We start from the raw sequence: 27098 nt of genomic DNA on the forward strand, positions 1-27098 counted from the left end.
ATATATATATATATATATATATGACGCGCTTTATAGTAAAATATAATAAATATAATAACATTGAAAAGAAGAAAATATTTACTAAAATGCAAAATTCCAAAATGGTAAACTCTTTTTTTTTTTAATTAAACACACAAATCAACCAAATGTATTTGTAAATTTAATTGATATGTCCATGTTAAAATCGAAAGTATGGAAATTATATATATTTAATAAATTAGTAAAAAAAAAACAAAACAAAAACAAAAACCAAACCCCCAAATGAAAAACGACACAAAAAAGAACACATTTACATATATAGATACCTAAATATATATGTATACATGCAATTGCAATGCTCGATATATACAAAAAGGGAAAAACTTTTAAATTGCTTAAATAAAAAATAAAAATTACAAAAGCCAACAAAAAAAACAATGCCGAGTTTTGTTTATCTCAGTCGGATTCCAATTGGAGACGAGTACACAAATCGAGCACATTTTTCTTGTGCAGAGACGGTTACAGCAATTATTATCGACCAGCCGCCTCATGTTGAAAGAGTGCTCAGCAGAAATAAACATAAAATTCCTTACTTTAGATGGAAAAGTGCCATATATATATATATGTGTAGTATATAATAATAAAAATATATTTAATTTGAGCACACAAATTAATTGTTTGTGTCATATGGTCGGTTTCGGTTTGGCCAGTGTGTCCACACGTCTTTTGCATATTGCATTCGAATGGCATGCGGATGCTAACATCGATAGCTGGTTGATTGGTATCGGTAGCAGTCGTGCTCGATCGCTCCCATCACTACGACAACTAGCCTTGCCTATCCATAGTTTTTTTTTTTTTGTATCCAAAACAGTAAAAATAAGTTTAAACAAAAGCATACACATATATAATTAATTTTTTTTTTTTCGTTCAGTGTTACATTTATTTATTTTTTAAGTGCGCGTTTAATAAGAACATGTCATCGCGAAGGTAAATTCAATAGGAAAAACGACAATGTACACACACACACATACACACACACACGCACGCACACTGCCAACACACATATGTACCAGCACACACACACGCAACACATACCTATGCACACTCGCACACATAGATACAACTCTGGGCCTATTTACATATGTATAAGTATATACAAAAGTCAAAAAAAAAATTTTAAAAACGAAACGAAAAATGAAACAACATTGAGATAAAAAGTGCAACAAAGTGTTCAAAAGTAAATTGCCCCCGGTCCCACAGCAGCAGCAGCAACAGCAACAGCAGCTCCCCCCACACCCTACCCCTCCCCACCATAACCCATTCAATGTATTATTGCTTGTGCTACGAACTACAGCTGTTAATGCTGCTGCTGATGTAGATTCTGTCACGGCATGGCCGAGGACGAGGGGGATGGCGGACAACAAAAAGCTTGGTTTTTGGGTGGGGGAAGGGGGGCTGTCAGAGGCGTTGTTTGCTGCTGTGTGCGTTTCGTGCGGGTTTACCTTACATACATATTATCTACATACATTTACATGTACATTTGCGTACATACGTACGTACGTATGTATGTATGTGTGCATGTGTGTATTGTATTAGAGATGCGCTCAAGGCGCCAGCGATTATCCATCCCTCAGCACGACGATCATCGCGCAGCCAAAAATTTCAGTGATCACTGCAAAAAAAAAATACAAAAATATTTAATCGTACATTTTTACATCTTTTTGTTGTGGACTTTTTTGTAAGGTTTAAAAAAAGTAGAAGAAAAAACGACATTGCGAATTGAAGTTGAATGTTGCTAATATTCGTGTCACGATATTTGTATGAAATTCGCTTGGAAATGTTGGACACATTTGTCTTGATAACTTCTTAACTACTATAATCATTGCTCAGAGTGATTTTATTAGTTTTCTCATTTTTTTTTATTTTTATTTTGTGCGCACAAAAAACACGACACGCGGCGAACCCAACTTTAGCAATACTATATCTGCACACACATACAGACACACACTCGCACACGCTACACCCTCTACGCACACATACACTCGCACTTGTACATATGTGTATATATATATATATATATATGTGTGTGTATATTATGTATATGTATATCTGTTTATTTGCAGATGGTTCCACCCAACGATATCGGGCATCGAAGCTGAAAAATTGCTACAGGAACAAGGCTACGACGGTTCATATTTGGCGCGCCTCTCATCCTCAAATCCCGGTGCATTCACCCTTTCTGTGCGCCGCGGCAACGAGGTCACCCACATTAAAATCCAAAACAATGGCGATTTCTTCGATCTTTATGGCGGTAAGCAGAACAATCTCGTAACATTGCCCATTATGTTATGATAACAGTGGCACTTTAAAATCGCTTGCAGGTGAGAAGTTCGCAACGTTGCCGGAACTGGTTCAGTACTACAGTGAGAACGGGGAGCTGAAGGAGAAGAATGGCCAGGCCATTGAGCTGAAACAGGCGCTCATTTGTGCCGAGCCCACAACGGAAAGGTGAGTCCAACTAACATTTAACACTAACAGTGCGAGTAACAGTAACAGCAGCTCTGCAGCTCTGTTATCTTTTGTTATCACTGCTATATCGATTCAGCTGACATCCTATTCAAATTCAGTTAATTTTTATTTCATTAGATATAAACTTATTAATTCTAAGAATATGCAATTGATGCTCCGACTTTGATTAAATCGGACTAATCGGACTTCATCTATGACGATTGTTGCACATCTTCTGCTAGAAAACATTTGGGCATTTATGTTATTATTATTATTTTTTGCATTTGTCGCTCGGCTTGCAACAGCTGCTAATGTTATGTTATCAATATACGGTCGCAGCTGTCGCCATGCTGTCTACATACAATACATACCATCATACACCATATGCACAACACACACACACACACACACACACACATACATACACACATACATACATACATGCGTGCTCATTAGATTGGCATTTGTGTGTGCCGCTGTGCGTTCTATGCATATCTATGCTTTTGCACGCTAATGATTTATTGACCTATTTAAAAATACACTTTTCGTGCTAGAGTGTTTACATATTTTGCGTTGGAGTCATTTCACACACACATACACACACTCACACACACACATACTTGTGCTATGTTATGTTATCTGTATGTTATCTTCTCAGCTCATATTTTTGATTCCATACAAATATGAATCATTTGCTGGCCAAGACTAATTTTTAAGTTAATAGTCAATGCGCTTTTATTGTATTAAAAATTGCAAATTCTTTAAAAAACGAAATATTTCTTAATAAATAAATTTTGCAATGAAATGGTTCAGCAAATCCCCAAAAATACTACTGTTCCAACTATTTTGTACTAGTTTGAAAAGAATATTTCAACTTCTGTTTGCCGATGGAACTTTCGCAACTTTTGTTTTCTATTCTAAAATGCAACTTAAGCAAAAAACAAACTTTGCTGACAACAATAATTAAATTGTTGATGTTAAATCAAACTTAAGATATAAACTATGTGTAAATATACCGCATATATAAAACTTGTACCATCAAAAGAAAAGTCTTTGATAAACCCAAGATATTTAAATTGTGTTCGAAATGCATCTCAAAATAAATAAACACTTTGCCAATTGTCGTTGCACATTACGCAAATAAACAAACACAAATAAACAAACGAACACACTATCGACGATCGAGGGAGAGAGAGAGAGAGAGGGAGAGAGACAAAAGATAAAAGCCAAAAGACATGCTGTCTGCTGCGTTAACAGCGCGTTAACATGGCTGAAGAAAGGCGTGCGATGTTAAGCTACTTGTAAGATAACATACACACCTGGACATTAAATTAGTTGCGATTACAATAAATAATACATTTTAAATTTAAAATCATGTCTAAAATGCTAAATATTTATTTGTTAATACGGTAACATTGTTTTTCAATGAAAATTACAAGTCCATGGCTTAAGATAGCCTAGAGTCCTGCTTTGGCACATATCTTTGGTAAAAGTCCTTATTGAGCTGGACAGTGAAATACGTGCGACACTTAAATTTGAGTGTGCAAAATGTATAAAGGCAAATTTGACAATAAAACTAGTATATTTTTAGCAGCTGGGTGCAGGGTATATTGCAGTCGAGCTCGCTTCTCGACTACAGCATTCTTACTTACTTTTTTTCTACATTGCGTTTCAATCAAATTTATTGTGTATAATTCAACGCAGTAAAATTTATTAACAAACAGATATATATGTGTGTGTGTATATACACCCACTAGATATTGCCCATAAATGCATTGCATTGTTTTTGTTGTTGTTGTTGTTATTGTTGCCATTTTTCTTGCTCATTTGCAGCCCACACAAAGTATATTTATTTATATCGTTTTTTTTTGTTGTTGGTTTTTTAATATTTATGGTTTATTAACATTTTTTGTTTGACTGTCAAAGATTTTATTACAATGGATCTGCCATGCAATTAGCAAAGCGTGCTCGCTCCTTCCCCCACACACATTTCTCCCTTCTCTCTCCGTCTCTCTCTCTATCTCTCTTTCTCTCTGCTCTTTTGTTCAAGTGTTTAATGCGCTTTCAATTAGTCGTTGTTGTTTTTGTTGTTGCGTTTTCCGCATCCTAACGGTCAGCCACCTTTTGTGCCACTCCCACCAACCGCCTCTCTTTCTCTCTCTCTCTTTTTATTTGTCTGTCTCTTTGCTGGCTAATTTTGTTTTGGGATGCACTTAAAAATACACCCAAACCAAAAAATTAACTGCAAAATCGCGCTTTTTAACTGTGTTAAGTGTTTCTCTCTCTCTCTCTCTCTCTCTCTCTCTGTATGTGTGTGTCTCAGTCTCCCTCCTGCCCTGGGCCCATTAATTGTGGATAACCCTTGTGCTTTTATCCACACACACCCAGTCGAGATCAGTCCAGTGACGTTCTGTGGGTCGAATTAGCCGATCCGTTTTGTTCTCGATTGCGGTTTATTTATATATCGTTACTTATAATTCCTGCGTACGCACTTACAACCTATTTATATTTGCACTTTCATGCGTCTGTTTATGTAATTTCTTGATTTTGATTGTGATTTTGATTTTGATTTGTACTCCCCACTTTCGTCAGATTTGTCGGATTTGTCACTTTTGTTTGTGACGTGCGAATTTTGTAATACGCTCAAATTAGATGTTGAACGTCAGCCTTCAGCTCAGTTTTTAGTTCGTAGTTCTTAGGTTGCTTTGAGCCCTTGATTAGTAATATCGCCAGGTAAATTGCGATCTTTGCCTAATTGCTGATTCGTGATCACACACACTACTCATTTCATTTACACTTTCATAACTAATAATTGAGAATATGCATGCATACTAGCAAAAAATGTAAAATATACATGGCAATTAAAATCCCTGGCAATTATATGAACTGTAACAACAATGTCAGTCAGGAGGGCTCGACTAGCAGTTACCCTGTGCCCAAGTTTCAAGTCTTTTCTAAGACGCATGGAAAGATATTTATATTTCACAATGATGACTTTAATTACAATCGGAATTCAAATTCTACTTGATATGCCTATGGTAAACGAAAACTTACCTTTCAAATTTGAACTCTTTAAGTTCTCTTTGTTGATCAAGACTATATATGTATATAGATATACATATATAGCGGAAATGCTTCCTGCTGTCTGTTCATTCTTTCATTCCTCCCCTTTTGCTCATTTGAAATGGCTTCAAGTTGCATATTTTTTTTGCAGTTTCTTTGCTAAATTGCTAAATGGTCCTTGGAGACACGGTCCCCGCCCCTTGCTTGCTCCCCCTGCCGTTGCACCGCTCCTTGCCACTGCCTTTGTTCAACCTTTGAGCGGACTGAACTGAATTTGTAATTGATTGTTATGCGTCGCATTTTAATAGTTGCAATTAAAAGCGATAATTGTGAACTTTGAATTGTTAATTGCATTACTTTGTTCTTCTCCAGTCGCCTGCCGACTCTAAGTATATATACCGTGCACTGCTATAAACATATATACTATATATATATATATATATACTAGAATTTCGAACCACTTGAATCACTTGAGCCGACCATAAATCTAACAAATAATCAATTAAACTTTCAACTTGTTGTTTTGCGTGACGTTGGATAATGGGTCGCGTACAGTAAACACCTGTAATCCCTACCCTTCTCTGTAGCCACCTTCCCCTTCCCCTTCCCCTACCCTCCTCACCCCGCCCACGTCTATTTACAGTACGCCTTCGTTTGGAAGTGCTTGAATTGTTAAATGTTTTCAATTTTTTGTCATTAAGACAAGCCTACAAATGCTTTATAAATTATGCCGTGCACGTTGGCAGCTTCTCTGAAGCAGCCAAAGCCGTAATCGTGACTATATACACTTAAAGAAATGATGCCCTTTATTCTTGCAATCCACTTATATTTTATATTTGTTTTTAAAAGTTAAGTGTGTCTGTTCTCATTTCTAATCTTCAATATTTTAAGATCAAAGTTTTTAATTCCAATTCTTATGTTACTAAAACAAAAAAAGGAAATTTAAAATAAATAAAATTCATTTAAAGTGTATGGTTATGTTATGGAGACATGCCTTTTCTATTACTTTTGGTAACAGTTCTTCAACTTGTACTTCTATCAAAATTAATTGTGTTTTGGAACTAAAAGGAACCTGTAACTGTTTTTTTTTTTTAATTGCGCTTCCGGTAAAGTTGCGGCTCCGTTTTCGGTTTAACGTCCGGTTTTCATGTAACATATGGCCTAAATTCAGATAAGTATATAAATTTGCTGAGTGTAACTACTTTGTCATGTTTGTCCGCCTGTTTGGTATCTGGTTATGGGAATCTGTATCTGTAGCTGCGACATTAATTGCTCATATACTATAGAATTGTATTGGTGGTGCGTGTCGTCAGTCACATACACCACAGACACCACACACACACCCCACACACCCCACACACACCCCACACACACCCCACACCCCACACACACACACGGCAGAGACATCAGCTTAAGCACTCTGACATCCTGATCAGCCACCGTTGAAATTTTATCATCAATATTTATTTGGCCCATTTAACTGTTCGCATTCTGCGATAAGACGATAATATTCAACAGCAACTGTTGATCAAACTTTGATCACCTGATCAGATTGTTTGATCTACTGAAATGTGGTTGTTGTTTTTGTTGTTGTTATCGTTATAGTCTCATTCCTAAAAGTAGTTCCCCCGCCCAAAGTCAGTCTTCTCTTATGCAAGCAGAAATGAATAAATGTTCTGTTTTGCTCAGATCTCGGATCTATCGTGATTGACACGACTGATTAACTGATTAACTGCTGTTTAGGTAACGTGACATTTGTGTTTATTTTGTTATTTTTGAAATGACCTTCCATTTGTATGTGATCAAGTACAGAGTACTATGTTGATCGATTAGTAACTTAATTTCAACTCTGAAATTGTGAATAACACTGAGTTTATCCACTTTTTTGTTGTGCTTAAAGTCAGACACATTTCTCTACCTGTCTGTGACCTGTCGTTCATCTTTTTATATGCCTTTCAAAGCTGTTTATCGTCGATTAAAATATAGGCTTGAACAATTTGTAGAGCGTGTTTTGTTTTTGATATGTGCTTGTCAAAATTAACAATCACTTGACAGGCACTTGAACATTTCATCAGTTCTTCGGTTAATTATATTTGACTGCTACTTACATTGGAATATGACGCTAGAACGTTAAGGAAATTAATCGCAATTGAAGTGATTGTCAAATGAAAATGCCACTTAACTAATGCTGTTATCGATAACAAAATGATTGAACAATTAGCTGTGCTTCCCCGCTCAGTGCTAAATGCGAAATCGAATGCGTGCTCACGAAACCTAAACAGTTAGATGCTTGTCTACACATGAGTCTTATTGTACTACGCTATATATATCTTATATATATATATCTAAATATATATATATATATATATATCTAAATATATCTACATATATCTATATATATCTGCATGTATATATGTATATAGATAGAGACGTGTATAAATTGTATCCTAAATGGCTCGCCGACACGATTAAAAGCGTTCGGCACGAACGTGCAGCTAACCGCAAATGGACAAAGACGGACAGACGGACAAACGGACAGTCGGACAGACGAGCAGTCGGTTAGAGGGGGGATTGGTTGGGGGTAGAGTCAACCGCATGATTATTGATTCAGGTAAATCCCTCGACACGAACTCGAAACGGAAAAACGTGCACGATCATTATGGCGAAAGGTTGTCCTTCACATATAATATAATATTTATAATATATGTATATATATAGATATATATATGTATATATTGGTATTCATTTATATTTGTATTTGCCAACACGGAAGTAAGTTAGTTAGAGAAAGTCACTTACTTTTCAATTGCGTCTAACTGGAACCAGCATTTTGACCTGGTTTACATTCACTTTGTCAGCCATTTTGCCATTTTGCGATTTGCGCACGTAAAACCAAAAAAAATCCGTCTATTTATCTAACGTGCTGTCATCCATAACACCCTTTTCACGGAGTAAGGCCCATAATTCAAAATTAACTATCGAGAGACACCGCTTGAAACTAGCCTGCTAAATTATATTCTCAACTAACTTGCCTAAAAACGTTTCGAGCAAAACGTGTCAGTCCAAAGATAAAGCTTTGACTTACTATATGATATATATATATATTTACTATATACTATATAAACAGGCAAAAGGCCAAGGTCAAAACTCATAGTTCTGACCGCCAAAGAAATTTTATTTTGAACTTTTTGCTGTAACATTTTTTAAGATTGTTGTTGACTGCAAATTGATCTCATTTAAAGAAATTCAGTTCTTAAGACATATTCTTAAATTATAATATTTATTGATAATTATTAATTATATTATATTAAATTAAACTGAATCAGCGTTAAGAATTTAGTTCTTAAATGAAGAACTAGCGCTTTATATACATATAGCCAGAACTTGAATCACTTGAAGTATGATTTTTGCATCAGTTTGATGTAGTCAAGTTCTTTAATCCATTTTCAAATTAAACTAAAACGACGCAAAGATTAAAGAACACACATTAAGAACTAGAACTTTAAAAACTCATTTAAAAAATCTAACTGCTTCACTTAGAGGGTAACTCACCTTATTATACAGAAAGTATATTTAAAAAAATCTGGGATTTTCCTTCCCGGGGTTTTTTCTTTTTAAATGTATACACAGAACTCTAGCAATGAGAAAAAAGTATTTCTAATTTAGGGAAATTGCTTTTCGTGTACTTAAAAACTATTTCTAAAAACAAGAAAACTTGAATAATTATTTTTCTGAGTGTTGTAATGAATATTTTTTGCATTACAATAAATTTTTAGATCTTTATTCTTCTGCTTTTCAATATTTATATTATAAAGTTCTATAAATGCATTGACCTTCGCTTGCCACAAAATATTGTTGCTAACCATAAAAACAACATCGAGTTTTATTGATAATGATGTGTATAAAGCTCCACGATCGCATTTGGGCACGACGGACGACAACAACAATAGCAACAATAGTAAAATGAACCGTACAAAAAATAAACATAATTTATTGTTTAATAACATTTTCGAGTTGCGTGCGCAAATGGCGGCATTCAATATGCGAGGCGCGAAGCTATGCGACGCATTCGGGTTGCCCAATCTCAATCTCAATCCCAGACCCCGATCCCCAGAACACCAGATCCCCAAATTCCAAAGTACAACTGATCGTATATACACTGAGCAAAAAACTGCCAAATGCACAAATATATTCCTAATTCAAAGAATTTCGATTCCGGTTATTTAAAGTGTAAAATGTTTCCGCTAAAAGTTAGCAATTAGTTCCGAATTATCTTGGGTATTCCCGACACTTGTGGTACTATATATATATATATATATACTTACTATAGTTCGTTGATTTTCGGTTCCGCTTCTCAATTTCAATCGATAAAGCAGCGGTTCCGATTCCGGTTCCGGTTTCATCATACCCTGATCGAAAGTAAATCGAGTTGCAAAAATTTGAAAACTAGAATACATATTCTTAAGAACAGTCTCGCCTATTCTAGAATATATATTCTTAAATATGATCTCGCCTAGAATGAACAATCGTGATACATTCCTGATTTGCGATTTTTGTTTACAATTCTTAATTTCAAATTTTTCATAAATATTATTCGCAATTTGGTTTTTGGTATGCTTTTTTTTGTCTGTGTATTTATCTATGAACGACACGACTCTGGAGTCTCTCAACTTTTACTGGGACTTGGCACTGAGCAGCGGGACTGGAACCGAAAATGAGACTGGGCCTATGGTTGGGCCTGTGGGTTGTTAACCGCTATTTAACAGGCCGGTAACAAACATGTTCAAGGTCAAAACAGATCAAATTTAACTACCAGTTAAAGCTCGAAGTGAAGCTGAAATTGGTGAACTGCTTTCTCCTGCTTGCTCCTGTTTAGTGAGCGGAAAGCAGTGCATCGTAAATCAAGAAAGTCGTTTAGCGCGCTTTTAGTTATTAGCATAGATTTTTTGTAAATATTATGAATCAAGGCATAATTGTTAGGATTTGTGACTCAACTTACCGACGAGCGATAAGTCACCAGCGAAGTACAGTCACAGTACAGGCATATATACCCTGTAAAAAAGGCTAAAGTTCAGGCATTTGACTTAGTCATACACGGATCTGACTGCATTTTTGATACCACGTAAAGCGGAAATTCCATCATCAACGTGATGAAAAAAAGACAAATTTTCTTACTAAATCTGATTTGAATAAGCTTAGACTTTGTACATAAACGGGGTATATCGGGTTCATCGGGTAATGTTAGCCATAACTTAAATGAGATAACGCAAAAGGCACAGTCATGTTTGTCGTTTAGACATTTAGACTGGCTAAACTCATTTTCTTCAACTTTTGTAAATTGTAAGTTGAGTGTTTTTGTGTTTTTTGTTTTGGATTTTATTACACATTTTTGAAGCTGATTAATGTGATTGGTTTTTGTTTACGACTTTGAAACATTCTCGCTTGACGTTCTTCCAACGAAATTCGATGATGTTGAAGTTGATGATCATGATGACGACGATGATCATGATGACGACGACGACGATGATGATGATGATTATGATGATTCGGGTGGCGACGATGAGGGGCTTGGTTTGTCATCGACAAACAACCCCCACAGTGTAAACCGCCCAATTCGAATCGCAACTGCCTGCGCACAGTGGTTGAAAAGCGCAACGAAACGATTACGAAAATAATTTGTAAGCTTTGAGATCCACCATAGCAAATAATATGTGTAAATTCTGTGGTCTTCAATAAACAACTTAAGTCCTGAGTGAAGACAACAATTTGATTTAAGTTTGTTTTCCCTCGAGAATAAATTGCCTCAATTTAAGATTATTCCCGCCTGAGAACTTATAATTAATTTTCATTTGCACAGTAATTTGCATTATATTCTTATTGCTCGTTTCCCTTAATAATCGAATTTGGTTCAGTGTTCAACGCTCTCGAACCACTGTCCATCGTCATAAGATCATGAGCGCAAGCAAGAAAGCCAAAAAAAAACACAAAATTTGCTTGCCAAATATGCGCGGCACGTTCTGCCGACTCTGACGTCTGCGCCTGCGCCATAGAAGAGTCGTCTCTCTTTCGCTCACACCTTATCCCTCGCAACCACTCTGACACGCTCGCTCTCTCTTGCTCTCTGAGAACAACAAAATTCCCAAAGACGCAACACACAAAAATTGCCAGCATTGTTGTTATTCGGTTTCAGTTTCATTTCCGGTGGTAGGCAATACTGGCGCCGACGCTGTTACACGACTGCTGCTGCCATATATACCATCAACATTATGACCATATATATACACAGGCACACACACACACACACACACAGACACACACAGAAGCATATAAAGGCGAATTGGGATTCTGATTCATGCTGTCAATTCGAATGCGTAGCATTCAAATAGCTGCTCAACTAAATACATTACAGTTGAAAAATTGTCGCATATGTTAGCACTTAAATTAGTCACCCGGCCCAACCCGCCCCGCTCCGCTCCGGCCTCGTCTCCTTTCTCGACCCCAGAACGTATAAGTGCAGCCAGATGGCTTATTTGATGAGAATGATGAGCTTTCAAACGGTTCTTGCTCGAAAGTGCAAAAGAATTTAACAGCTGTGAAATGCAGCCAAAGCGTAATATCAAAGAATGTGCTTTGGAAAGCTTTGTGGCAAACGCACTTTCAGCACGAACGAGTTAACGAACTAAATGAACTAGATGAACTACAATCAAGGCAATATGCACATTTATAGTTCCTTTATTTATTTATATAATTGTCAAGCTTGTGCTAAAAGAACATAAAATAAAACACATTAAATAAATTGCACAAGTCACAGTTTATTTAATTTGTGCGTTAAGTTTAGTGAACCTATGTTTTTTTTTTTGACAACTTTACTGTTTGCTGAACTTGCACAAGCAGTGCAAGCGGCTGAGGCAAAAGAAAAACAAAAGATACGCAAACTGAATGACGGCGACGCCCCCACAAAAATAAACAAATAAAGAAAAGAAAATTAAATAAAATAAAGAAAACAAAAATTGCGCCTGCGTTGTATGTTTTGTACGCCTTTGACATATTATGACCAAGATTAAGACGAGCTCGAATTCGAGTTTGAGTTTGAGTTTAAGTACTCGAGTCCCCAATCTGATCCAGACTCGGTTCCGTCGCATTTCTGTGCATTTCATACAAAAAGCGTCGCACGCAGTCAGCCAGCATTCATTCATTCACGAGCACACGATCTGAGCGCTTAGAACACAGCGGCAGAGCGCAAGCGGCACGAACAACAACAAAAACAACAGCAAGCAAGAATAACAACAAGCAAGAATAACAACAAGCAAGAAAAGAGCAACAAACACGCAAGTTAAGAACAACAACAGCAAGCAACTCACGGCGACGACGACGACACGAGCAGCGCCGACGAAGATCGACAAGGCGCACACGAAGCATTCGGAGCAGAGACTTGAGCTAAAAGGTTCACACTTGGCTGCTGGAGCTTCATTCTCGCGTTGCGGTTCAGCGGCGTAACAACACAAGCTATAGGCGACAAATGAACAAAGCAGTTCTAATCAAACTCAACAAAGCAGTGCAAGCAGTTGAAATTAGTGCGTGGGCGATTTAAACTGAATTTTAAAAGTTAACAAAACTGAAGGAGAACGATATATATAGTAAAACAGACTTATATATATATATATATATTGATATTATTTACGCGATAAATTATTATGCCTTCGGCCGCATTTGTATTTGAGCATTTGATTGCGGCACAAACGCGACTTGACGAGGCAGCAGCAGCAACAGCCTCAAAATTGGCAGCATCAACAAAAACAACAACAGCAACAACGAAAGCAGCAACAATAACAACAACAACGAAATCAACGGTAGCCAAAGAGAAGAGATTTCTGTCGGCTTTCAAGAAATTTATCCAATAAATACAAACAAATGAAAAACATTTTCAAGCATACGCAAGACTATTATTATTTATACAAAATAAAAAGCAACAAGTTCTCATTCTTGTTGTAAGTTGTGTAATAACACAAGCGCAACAACAGCAACACCAACACCAACAAGTAAAATCAATAACATCGTTTTTTCGCCAGTGTAACTTTTGCGTAATTTGTTTGTCTTTCGTTTTCCATATATTTATTTATTGATACTTTTTTGTTTTTGTTATTGCCTATTTAAACACAAGTGTTGTGTGTGTGAAAAAAAGTGCAGTAGTTACTAATACTGAGAAAAAACGTGCTAAAAAGAAAAGCAAACAAAATGTTATTCAACAAGTGCCTGGAGAAATTGTCCAGTTCGCTGGGACATGTTGTCAACCACAAGCTGCAGGAGAAGCAGGTCTACAACAACAACAACAACAACAACAACAGCAACAACACGAATGATATTAACAACAACAGCAACAACAACAATAATAATAATAACAATAATAATAATAATGTTTATAATAAGGAGCGCAATTTTGAATACGAGCGCGCAATTCAAGCGCATTACGGCAATGGCCGAACAACAACAACAACGAACACAACAACAACAACACCAGCAACAACAACATCAGCGGGCAGAAGAGATTCAAAGAGCAAGTTGACCAAGAGTCAAAAGACAAAGGGAACAACAGCCGAGTGCAAGAATTGCATGAGCAACGATGAGCTGGCATCAATCATACGCGGCGTTGCACACAACAACAACAACAACAACAACTACAACAGGCAACACAGTCGTGCAAATAGACGTCGGTCGTCGACACGGCCCATTCCTGGTGGCTCATCGAGCAGTTCCTCAACGGAATCACTGCATCTGCCCGTTCCACTGCTTGCCACGCCGCGTGTCAGCAACTGCAGCAGCTACAACGGCAGCAACAGGTACAGCGGCAACAGCAGCGGCAGCTGCAGCGATGGTCACAATTCCTCGTATCCGGCCACGCCCACATCGTGGACGGCATCGCCGCCCAGTTTTGCGCCAAGCTCCTTTGGCGGCTCCAGCGGCACACTGGCGCACCTTGCAACCATGCGTGTGCAACTCCACGGCTACACGTAAGTCGCAACAACAGCAACAACAGCAACAGCAACAACAACAACAGCAACAGCAACAAAAATCAAAGCAGTTAAAATCGCAGGCGTTTTAAAACGCGCTCGTAATTAACACCTGCTTTTTTTTCTATTTTTTGTTTTTTGTGTGCGACCTTTTATTATACCCTGCGCGAACACTTAAAAATTATTGACTAGCAAAAATGTAAATTTGATTTACATGAAATGACAGCAAATGACGAACAGACCAGAACAGAAAAGAACAGAACAGAAAAGAACCCCCAACAGCCACCCCGCCCTGCTCCGATTTATGTCAGCTTAATGATCTACAAAATGTTGTATTTGGGTGCAAAAAAAAAAAAAAGAAAACGCTAAAGTAATGGAATTAATGGGTCCCAGGGTATTAGCTAGTCATGTACGCTCTTAATTATTATTTATTGTCACTTTTTTTTTAGAGGCGCGTGCACGCCACAAATTAAACTATTGCCTCAATGTTTATTGGTGTTGCTGTTGCTGTTGTTTTTGTTGTTTTTGGTTGGCATTAACAACAAACTAATAAGCTCATCACAGAGCAAAAACGACAACAACATTCGCGAAAGCAACAACAAATTGTCATGTGCCTAAAATTGCCACGCAAATGGGTAAATATTTAAGCGTCAACAACAACAAGAACAACAACATCAAACTGAGTGGGCCTAGTGACATTCTAATAAATACATATTCATATATACATATATATATATATATATAGATATATCTAGATATATATGTGTATATGAATATATATGACAAACACCGCACACACTGTTTGTCTAGTTATAAATATGGGTAAACGAACGCCTGCACATCAATTTTTCATTGATTTTGCGCTTTCTTGTTTAGATTTATGATCTGAGCGAACAGCTTTCAATATTTATATACATATATATATATATATATATACGTATATATATATTGTGTTTACTTAAGTATCCTTACCAAGCTTTTAGCAAGCCATCTCTCAATTATGCAGTACCAAATTACAGGGTATACTCGAGTCTGCAGCTTCTTCTTCTTGTTTTTTAATTAAATAACAAATATCTTAACGTATTCTTGCTAATCTTTGAACACACAACTATTAAGCTAAAATGCTTCACGGTACTTAACTACAGGGTATACAATTCTAGATTTCTATTATTTTCGTTTGTACAGGGTATTTGTCACTTTTGCAATTACTGTTCGTCTGGCCTATTTATTGATCTTTGCATTTAGAGGCTGCGGACAGAGTTCTAATGAAATAATCTACGCTAAATGGCTAAATGGCTTAACACATAAGCGAGCTTTGAAAGCTGTATAAATCAGATAAAATCTCACTTACCGGGAATTTCTATCTGTATCTATATCTGTTAATGCGTATGTATTTGTATCTATATAGCAGGCTCGTATCTGGCGATGATTTAGATCTGCCTTCTATGCAAACTCTTCTGTCTTCAGTCTTCAGTCTTCAGTCTGCTGTCTTCTATCTTCTGTCTCACTGTTATCTGCCTTGTTTGCCCATTCTTTCGATTCTTTGTGTTGTCTCTGTTTACACTATTATCACACACACGTGTGTGTGCCTTTGTTGATAGTCTCTCAGTGTGTGTGTTTGTTTGTGTTTTCGAGAGCAAATATGGAAACTTTTTTGCATTTGATAGATTAAAGCATAATAATATTTGTAATAGCATTAAGTATTTATGGCATTCATAACCCAAATTCTAAGCTTCTTTTCCATTTAATATTATCACTGTGGACACTATTAGCTCACATTCGTTAGATCGTTGAATATTTTTCTAATCTTGCTTTCCCTTCTGATTCCAATTGTTAGATTTTTAGCTTTAACAATTCTAATTGAAGAATTTTATATTTGCCTAGCTTGCAGTTATTTATCTCGCTTTAAATCAGTTATAATTTTCTAGTTTAGCTTAGTTTTATAAATTAAAAATTGTAAAATCTATCCAGAAGGGATTCGAGGATTTTGTAATATTATCAACTATCAAGTTCTTTTTTTGTTTTATTATTATTTCCGTATTTGTTCAGTTTTAATTTACTCGCTGTTTAGCTCATTTCGCAGTTTACCGTTTAAATTGCTGCGTAACAATTATCAGCATCCCCTTCATCACATCATCCCCCCTTCCACCCCCGCACCCCCCTCTTCGCCACAAAGTCAAAGTGCACCCCTCAATTCTCCCCTTCTCGATTGCCTTGACAGCTTCAAGTGCAGGCTGTCAAATGCAAATTGTTTTCCATTTTGTTAGCTAACTCATTTTTTAAATATTGTTTTTTTTTTTAATGGTTTTATTTTCTTTTCGCATATATCCGTTTGAAAGCGTTTACAAAAAAGATAGAGAAAAATAAATCAAAAGCAGCATTTTTGTTTTAGCTTGTTCAATGATTTTGATAATCAAATTAATGTGAATGTAAAAAAAAACAAAAAAAATGTAATGTGCTTATTTATATGTGACTCATATATGCTCTGTGTATGCGGTTCAGTTTTGAGAATGGAAATCTTTTGAGATGTTTTTGTAACCTATTTGTGGCTGTGTCTTATTTAAAAATATATTTAACAACTGCAGTTTATTTGCAATGGGCATTAACATCAACCAGATCAAATAGAAAATCTTCGACTTTTGTACTTAAAATTCGAGCAGTTTCAAAAATTCTAGGCAATTGCACAAAATTCTTCATTTATGCGTGTCATCTTCAATTAAAACGAAATCAGCTTAAATCAAATTTTGTACTTGCTTGCAATGAGTATTTTGTGATTTAGAAATTTCGATATTGAAGAATGATCCAATTTGAATAGCAAAACGAAGGGATAAAAATCTCAGTTTCAGCACTTTTTCTCCAGGTTCCTGTAAGTTTGTATATATATGTATGTATGTATATATGTATGTATGTATATATGTATGTATGTATATATGTATGTATATATATATGTATGTATGTCCAGCCTCCAGATTGTCAGCTTTCGGTTCTTAATTCGCTTCGCTGCTCGTTTGCTTTGCAGGTGCGTTGGCACACAAAATGCTCAACTTGTGACAAATACTAATTTATACAATATACAATATACAATATACAATACGCGATCTACATATATACATAATTATATGAGCTGAGCTGAGCTGCGCTGTTTGTTGACCTTTTTGGCAACGACTTCGTATTCATGAATGGCCAACAGGTTCACACATATATATATATATATATATATTTATATATAGAAAGAGAAAGAGATACTCGCCTGCTTCCTGTGCGTAACTGTAACTGTAATAAGCAAGCGTGCTTAACCCCACAATGATCGACCTTGGGATGCCCTATCTTGTCCCCCTCTGTCGCCTCTGCAAGTCATTTGTTTTTCACTCTGTCGCATATGGAAACTATTTTCAATTTGTGCACAAAGCTCATTTTTAAGCAATATCAATGCTTGACTTTAAATCCTAACGAATCAAACGGCCTTAAACAGAACACCCCATATTTTACAGGGTATACAAGGCATTGATGTAACGCTGAGTAAAGAAAACAATTCCTTTATTAAAGTGAAAAGTAATTGTTGCTCAGATTGAACAGTTAATGCCGGTTCGTCAGTTGAAAAGGGGACACGGTAAAAATGTGGCAAAGGTAATTGAAGTGAGAGGGATGAGTGGGGGGTGGGGGGGGGGTAGGTAGACGTGCTTATACATTTTGTGCGACACTAAGAAAGGTGCTAATTGGTCTGTTGACTGTTGTCCAAAAAGCCAACTCGATTGTGTTGAATCACAGAGCAAAACAAAACAAAAAACATAATAATAAAATAAAAGAAGAAGAAGCAGAAAGAAGATAAAAGAATGCGCAGCTACAAAATATGTACGAAAATATGCAAATCGAATATAAAAAGTACAGTAAAAGTAAAGTTATTGAAGCATCAGAGTTGCATTTACTCAATTTCGAGCGGAGACTGTGGCCGACAGTAAGCTGGCTGCTGCGACACCATCAAATTGAATTTGCATTTTGATCGAAACCGGTTTGCAAATTGAATTCGCATTTTAACTATAATTTATAGCTTCAATCTGGTGATTTATATTTGTCTTAAGTGCTTGAAAAGCGCTTCAAATTATTGATAACAATTGAAATGGGCAAGTTGTTCTAATCCACTTGAAAGTGCGCACAAAAGCAATCAATTCACTATTCTGCACTTATCGATATCGATTGGAACTATCGAACTATCGACAACTCGATGCGATTCAATGCCATTTCCGGTCGGGTGCTAAAAATAGCACATCGTCGACATAAACATGACGAAACTCTTATCATTTGTAGCATAACTATTCCGTCCGGACCACCTTGAATATGTAATTGTAGTTGAAGTGTGCATTGCAACGATTGTAAAGTCAAGTGTCTAACTATATCTATAAATAGCACTCGCATACTTTTACATGCGGAAGATAAATCGTTCATTGAGAATGGGGGAGTGGGGAGCATGTGTTTTGTCTCCTAAGTCTTTCGTCGTATTTTATGATAACTATGAACCCAAAAAAAAAAAATGAACAAACAACAACTTTAAATTGAAACTGGCTTTTCGATTGTTTTGTATGTTGGGTTTTGAATGTCGCTCGTCTGCCCCGATTTACGAGCATTACTTAATACATACATATTTCGGAGATGCCGACGAACTCAACTAAGTGCTAAACCGTCTAGATGACGTTGACTTCTATCTATCTATCAATCGTATCTATCTACCTGAAGCTCCACCCATTTTTATTAGTCAGTCAACCACCCAACTGAAACTGAAACTTAATTGGGTTCTTTCTGGGTATTTGTGTTCGAATTCCGAATTCAAAGCAAGTTTTTTAAGTTAGTGTTATTTATGCAAATGAGCTCAACGCTATTTGCCAAACATTTTCAAAGACGAAAACAAAATCCAAACGCGTCTCAGCATAAAAACAACAACAACAACTGCTGACAAACAAATAAGGCTATTCTAGAAAAATAGGTACAGATACCCTCTAATCTGTGTGCGAAATTATTTGCTATGAACTAGTTTTATATCTACTTTAAATATGAAAATTGTTGTTCAACTTTTGCATTTGAGAAAAGCGTTTCGCACTGCTTGCACGGCATGGTAAGCAGTGCTTTGGTAATTGATTTTAAGCTGTTTTTGAGCAGATCAACAAAACAGAAATCAACTGATTGACTGCCAACTATTTTGATGACTTTTCCTATCTGTGTCAAACTATTGCACATATATGTATACATGTATATATATATGTATATGTATGTATATATATGTATAGTGCTTTATGTCAACTGGCCTGTCTGGCCATCACAGGCGACTGCGATAATGCCTTATATGCTCAGCTTAAGGCAACAGCAACAGCAACTTGCACTTGTTGTTTTTGTTGCTGTTGTTTGCCTTGCAGTTGTCTGTTTTCTTTACTGTTTTTTTTTTTTGTGTGTGTGCACTCGTACACTCAGCAAAACTAAGAACGGAAATTCATTTTAATTTGAAAAAAAAGAATGTTTTTTGAAGTACTCAAACAGTGCAATCAATGCATAAGCTCATTACTCATAAGGTCTACATTGAATTGAAGCATTTCAATTAAAATCATCTATCAATAATGAGTCAAGAACAAATTGCAAATACAAAATTCGTTCTGGGATTCTATGCCAGTTTTTTTTTCTGAGTGTACACGCGCGTATTTGAACCGATGCGATGATGTGGTGCGATGGTGGTGCAATGCAACTCAATTTCGATGTCGATTTGTGTTCGTTTTCATTTTCGTTTTCGTTTTTCGCACTCGCACACGACTCGTGTGTGTTTGTATTTTTATTTGGATTTCCTACTCGTCATCGACGTCGTCGTCGTCGTCGTCGTCGTTGTCGGCATCGTTTTTAGTTTTGTTGTTGTCGCTTAGCGCTTAGCGCTTCTCACATGCCTGGCAAATAGCTGTGTGTGCAGTTCATAGTTGCATTTCAAGCGCGCACGTAGCAAGAAAATAAACACAACCCAGCACAACACATAATAAATAAAGAAAAATAATAACAACAACAACATTCTGCCAGAGAGACAGCAATACGGAGAGCAGAGTCAGGAGTCCAGTTTTCAGATTTCAGTTTTCAGTTCAAACCGTTCACTCAGAACAGCCGCTTAAACTCAAGAAACCCACGCGTAACTATTAAATATATTTCTATAAACTTAAAGTCCAATAATAATAATAATATTATAGTCAAGTAAAACATTTGTTTCATTTTTGTTTGTGTTTTTTGTGTATTTTGCAGATGGTTTCACGGCAACCTTTCTGGCAAAGAAGCTGAAAAATTGATACTGGAGCGTGGCAAGAATGGTTCGTTTCTTGTCCGTGAATCTCAAAGTAAACCAGGTGATTTTGTCCTCTCCGTGCGTACAGAGGACAAAGTGACGCATGTCATGATTAGATGGCAGGTAAGTGCTGAAAGCTCAAATGCCACCCAATAATACTAAATGCAAATGCAAATCGATTCACTGCTCGACAACACAACTTGTCAGCAGCACTAATAGCTAATAGAACAACAACAACAACAACTGCAACAACAACAGCAACAGCAACAATGTCAACAGCCAAGACAAGTAATGCCAACGACTAACTGACTGACTGACTGGCCGTAAAGTTCCTCATCGTTTGACCTTGAGTTAGTTATATATATTATACATATATATATATATACATATATTTATATATATATATATATATTTGCCTAGTCATCCGTCTGGCTAGTAGTTTCACATAACATGTGCCTCGTACATAATATGTGATTATTGTCATCTGTAGCGATTTCTTGATTCGTTTGTTCTGGTGGCGTATGCGTAATATACTCATACACTGCTTACCAAACTCTTGCGCCTGTTGGCTGCACTGCTCTGCACTGCTTGCTGGGCCAGCACCTCTTTGCGTTGAGATTTGTATTTATTTTTCTTACATAAATATAATTAACTACACAATTATATATGTATAATCTTAAACACGTGTCTCTGTTTAAAAAAGGAAAAAGTACCAATTTAATTGAGGGAAAAGTCCAATTTTACCACTACTACGTCTATACCCGAATTTTCTACAGTTTTCAATGCGCTTGCATACCGTTCTCTGGCGTAGGTTTGCAAATTATTTCTAGCTCATATTCATTTCATTCTATTTTTGTGTGTATTTTACACAAATCAGCAGTAATTGTAAGCATTTCAGAAACTAATATTGACACGGGAATTTTGCAGTTAATTTTTTTTGTTTTGTTTGTTACATCCAAACATGACAATCCCATATATTTCCAAACGGTAATATATTGTTGTGCACTAACTACTGTAAATCCCCATACAAATTTGCTGTTGCTGTGCTAGCTGGTGTCGTTGGTAGTGCTCTGGTTCTTTTTGTTGTTGTTGTTGTTATTATTGTTTGACGCCATTTTTGTTGTTGTAGAATATTGCGATTTACATGACCGGTTGAGCATTATTATTATAAGTTTTTTTTTTTTCAATTCTCAATTCGACATTGCGGTCACGTTTGCACTTTTATTAGCTAATTGTGTAGCGTTTTTCAATTCAATTTCGCTGCTATTGCGGTTAAAGCTACCAGCAGCGACTGCCCAGCAGTTCACTTAGCTGATGACAGGGTATGCCAAACTTGTGGAGAACATAAGTTAAGCACAGATTGCTTACGAAAGTCGAGTTTTCCTAAGTATATAGAAAAAAGGATGTCTATAAAAGAAGAAGAACACGAATTCAGCGATAACAGAGATCAGATTTGCTAACAGTTAGTTAACATTGAGAATGAACTGCTTGCTTTGAGAGTGCAGCGCAAACTAATCGATTTGAATTCATAACTTTGAACAGGATACAAAATACGACGTTGGCGGTGGTGAATCGTTTGCAACTCTATCGGAACTGATCGAGCACTATAAACGCCATCCGATGGTGGAGACATGCGGCACAGTGGTGCATCTGCGCCAGCCCTTCAATGCGACCCGCATCATTGCAGCTGGCATCAATGCACGCGTCGAGCAGCTGGTCAAGGTGAGTCTTGTTATTGACTTATTGAGAACATTGAAAAAACAATAAATAACATTGGTCGATTGTAGGGCGGCTTCTGGGAGGAATTTGAATCGTTGCAACAGGACAGCCGAGACACATTCTCGCGCCTCGAGGGCTACAAGGAGGAGAACAAATCGAAGAATCGATACCGCAATATATTGCCATGTAAGTAAATATTGATCTTCAATGCAATGCAGCAAATATGAAATTGATGCTAATTGGGCATTTGAAATGATGATTAGACGATCACACTCGGGTCAAGCTGCAGGATGTGGATAGGAGTACACCGGGCGCCGAGTATATAAATGCCAATTACATTCGTTTACCCACCGATGGCGATCTCTACAACATGACCAGCTCCTCGGAGAGCCTCAATAGTGCTTCGGTGCAATCGTGTCCGGCGTGTACCGCCGCCCAGACACAGCGCAACTGCACCAACTGTCAGCTGTTGAACAAGACGTGTGTCCAGTGTGCTGTCAAATCGGCAACGTTGCCCACAAATTGCGCCACCTGCAATCGCAAATCGGATACGCTGGGCAAGCACAGACGCAGTGAATCGTTGTGCACATCGACATCGGGTCTCAGCGGAGCGAGTACGCCAAGCATTTCGTCAACAACGGGCTCATCGCTCAACGGTTGTCTCGCTGTCCTGCTGAAGAAACACTGCGGCGATGCCACATCCTCGCCGCCTCCATCGGCAACGCATTCGACGGGATCGACATCCTTCTCGTCGTGGGGTGGACATTCGACGGGTTCGCTGCTTAGCAGCGAGAGTGGCCTCTTCAAAACATATATTGCGACGCAAGGCTGTCTGGCCAATACGAAGAACGATTTCTGGAACATGATCTGGCAGGAGAATACACGGGTCATTGTCATGACCACCAAGGAGATCGAGCGCGGCAAGTCCAAGTGCGAACGCTACTGGCCCGATGAGGGCCAGTGCAAACAGTTTGGCTATGCGAAGGTGCAGTGCATCAAGGAGAACTCCACCAACGATTATACGTTGCGTGAGTTTTTGTTCTCGTGGCGCGATAAGCCCGAGCGTCGCATCTATCACTATCATTTCCAAGTGTGGCCAGATCATGGCGTTCCCGCCGATCCTGGCTGTGTGCTCAACTTCCTGCAGGATGTCAACACCAAGCAGAGCAGCCTCTCCCAGGCTGGCGAGAAACCGGTAAGTCCAACCAGCCCGACCAACCAATCAACCTCCCATTCTAACCTATCGATTCTCTTCGTCAAGGGTCCGATTTGTGTGCACTGCTCGGCGGGCATTGGACGCACGGGCACATTTATTGTGATCGACATGATACTCGATCAGATAGTGCGCAATGGTAAGCATAAAAGTCTAGTTACTACAACGAGAGGGAGACAGAGAAAGAGAGGGAGAGAGAGAGAGAGAGAGAGCATATAACATTCACTTGAGAATTATAACAGACGCTCAACACACAATCTGAGAATCTCTCTCTCTCGATCTGCTGTGTTGCTGTTCTTTCTTCCCACTATATATTTATTTAGATATTTAAAATACTTACCACGTAAATACTTATGCCAATTAGGTTTGGACACTGAAATCGATATACAGCGAACAATTCAGATGGTGCGTTCACAGCGTTCGGGCATGGTGCAGACGGAGGCGCAGTACAAGTTCGTATATTATGCGGTACAGCATTATATACAGACGCTGATAGCTCGCAAGCGGGCCGAGGAGCAGAGCCTTCAAGTTGGACGCGAATACACCAACATCAAGTGAGTAGCACCAGCAATCCCACAATCCCGCAAACCAGCAAACTAATTCGATTTTGATTGATTTAGTCAAGTTGCTCAAGTTTTAACTTCACTTCAACTTAATTGGCATTTGCGGAGTTTGCAGAAGCAACAAAAAATGCTCAAATTTGCAGTGAATATAAAACTTTAGTGTTTAATTGTTGACTAAACGAATTATTATTTTGAGTGTGCTTATTACACTGCTTGGCACTGCTTGCTGTGCGTCTCGATTGATTTACTTACACTGCTTGGCACTGCTTAGTGGCACCTTAAGCTGAACTTGAGCAAATATATTTAATATTAATAAGCATAATTTGTTTGCATTTTAGGTACACTGGCGAAATCGGCAATGATTCACAAAGATCTCCACTACCACCAACAATTTCTAATCTAAGTTTAGTATCGATTAAGTCAGCAGCAACATCATCATCATCATCAGCAGCAGCAGCAGCGACAGCAACAATAGCGGCGGAACCATTGGCCGCAACAACAATTGCTGGCAACAAGCATGCCTCAAAGTTGCAGCCACCATTGCCACCCTTGCTGGGTGCCAGCAACAATAATAACAGCAGCAACAACAGCAACAGTAATAGCAATAGCAACAATAGCAGCAACAACGGCAGCAGCAACAGCAGCGGCAGCAGCAGCAGTAGCAACAATCACTGCAGCAATTCAAATGGCAATGGCAACATTTTAAGCAACGGCGTCCAAATGCGTAAATCAAATTTTTACAGCGATTCGCTGGCATCAGGGGGAGCTGGGGCAGCAACAGCAGCAGCTGTTGCAGCAGCAGCAGCAGGTAAGCAGAAACAGCAGCAGCAGGTCTTGAGCCGGCCGATTGGTTTACTCAAATTGCTGACCAGTCCCATCATCTTTCAGCCAAATACAAAAACATTCCCAAAGACATGAACATGAGTCTGAGGCAGCAACAGCAACAGCAGCAACAGCAAAAGCAACATCAGCAGCAGCCATCGCAGCAACATGTTGCTGCCTACGTTGTTGCTGCTGCTGCGCCTGCGCTGCCGCCGCCGCCGATGCCACCGCGCAAAGCATGACAAATGAGTTTCTAAAAACACATATATACACACCAACACCAACACACATCCACATCCACACACGCACACCCCCACACACATACACACACTCTCCAAACTCACGCACTTTCTAACCCCTTTTTCTACGAAGCGCGCAACGAGAATTTGTTTCATGTTTAATTGTTCGTCATAATCTATTTATGTTTGTTGTGTCGAATTAATTTTTTTTTGTGTTTTTTTTGTTTTTTTGCAACTCGCCCCCATTTTGCCCACCCACATCCACGCCCCCGCCCCCGCCCCCGCTCCCCGCTCCCCGCAAAATAAAGCAACCCCCAAGCCATGTTTGTATGTTAGTTGTTAAGCAAGATGAAAAACAACAATTTGTAATTTGTAAATGGGCTGCAGCAGCACCAGATTTGAAAATGATCTATAATATATATTTGATCTATGATCTATAATATTATACATACACATATATATATACATAATACCAGCATATTGTTTTAGTGTTGTAAGTGTTGATAAACAAAAACGAAAAACAAAAAAACAAAAAACAAAAAAAAATAATAAGCGTTGATTGTGATTTAAATAACAGCGTCAAACGGAACAGAATGAGAATGAGAATGAGAACAGAATGAGAATAGAACAGATCGGAGAGAACAGAAAACAGAAACAGGACAAATAAGCATACGACGAAACAAAACAGAAAACAAGTAGAAGAATCAGAAGAAGAAGAAGCAGAAAAAGAAGAAGAAGATGAAGAACCGAACAGAGTAAATAAGCATAAAGCGATAAAAAATAAAGTGAACGGAATAGCGGCAAGCGCATAAGAAAGAGTTTAAATTGAATTGAAGAATGCCAGCAAAGAAATGTAAGAGGAGGAAAATGTGTAATCGAAGAAGAAGCAGAAACAGAAGAAATAACTTACAAGTTATTAATATTAACAAGTTTTATCAAGAATTTGCCTTGTATAAAAATATTACAAAAATATATATACACATATATCTTAAAAACAAAAAAACAAAAAACAAAAAAACAAAACAATAACAAAAAACAAAACAAAAACAAAAACAAAATAAATAGGTTTAAGTTAATGATTTAATGTGCAAAGAGTGGTTGCGTCGGCAACGTTTATTGTTAACAACAACAACAACAACAACAGGAATACTATTCTAACTCGTTTGATTCCCAGCCTTTGTGGCCTACACCCCTTTCAAAAAAACAAAAATATAACCGTTTCTCGCACTCAATTTCTCGTTTTGTGAAGTGTTTTTTTTTTTTTTTGGTTTTTATTCAATGCTGTCTCTTAACTGAAAAAAAGAACCCTTAACTATAGCTGTTTAACTGTATAGCTGTTAAATTGTTTAACTGTTTAACCGTATAACTGTTTAACTGTATTCTGTATATTGTTTCTCTCTCTCTCTCTTTTGGATTGAATAATGTATTTTGCTTTAATTTTTAATTACGGACCGTACGAATATAACTTATCAAATTTATTGTGTTACATTTTAAATGATAATCAACTTAGGCATTACAATTATAATTATTATTATTATTATTATTACTATTATTATTACGATTATATTATTAATAACTATATTTGTAAATTCATAATGTTTTTTTTTTTTTAATGTACTTTATAATCTAAGTTTACTAATGTGTGTGCATTATTTTTGTATTAAAAAAATGTGCAAAGTA

General features: G+C 37.4%; 1 protein-coding gene across 2 annotated transcripts; it reads left to right on the top strand.

The window, feature by feature from the left end:
- Window positions 1-901: 901 nt before the first annotated feature.
- On the top strand, window positions 902-26109 carry LOC6566332 (tyrosine-protein phosphatase corkscrew). 2 transcript variants are annotated; one of them, XM_032738767.2, is made up of 10 exons: window positions 902-966; window positions 2103-2290; window positions 2361-2487; window positions 20823-20985; window positions 22405-22584; window positions 22650-22767; window positions 22845-23776; window positions 23843-23933; window positions 24159-24348; window positions 24696-26109. In XM_032738767.2, exons 1-10 carry the CDS (start codon window positions 953-955, stop codon window positions 25273-25275), a joined length of 2583 nt encoding a protein of 860 aa, XP_032594658.1. In that variant the 5' UTR covers window positions 902-952; the 3' UTR covers window positions 25276-26109. The 2 variants fall into 2 exon arrangements, with proteins under 2 accessions (XP_032594658.1, XP_001992104.1); XM_001992068.3 differs by lacking the exons at window positions 902-966; window positions 2103-2290; window positions 2361-2487 and adding an exon at window positions 12917-14558 and having other exon boundaries at window positions 24696-25165; window positions 25246-26109.
- Window positions 26110-27098: the final 989 nt, after the last annotated feature.

The sequence above is a fragment of the Drosophila grimshawi genome, unplaced genomic scaffold, assembly GCF_018153295.1.
Source record: "Drosophila grimshawi isolate 15287-2541.00 unplaced genomic scaffold, ASM1815329v1 contig_848, whole genome shotgun sequence".
In the NCBI taxonomy this organism is placed as follows: Eukaryota; Metazoa; Arthropoda; class Insecta; order Diptera; family Drosophilidae; genus Drosophila; species Drosophila grimshawi.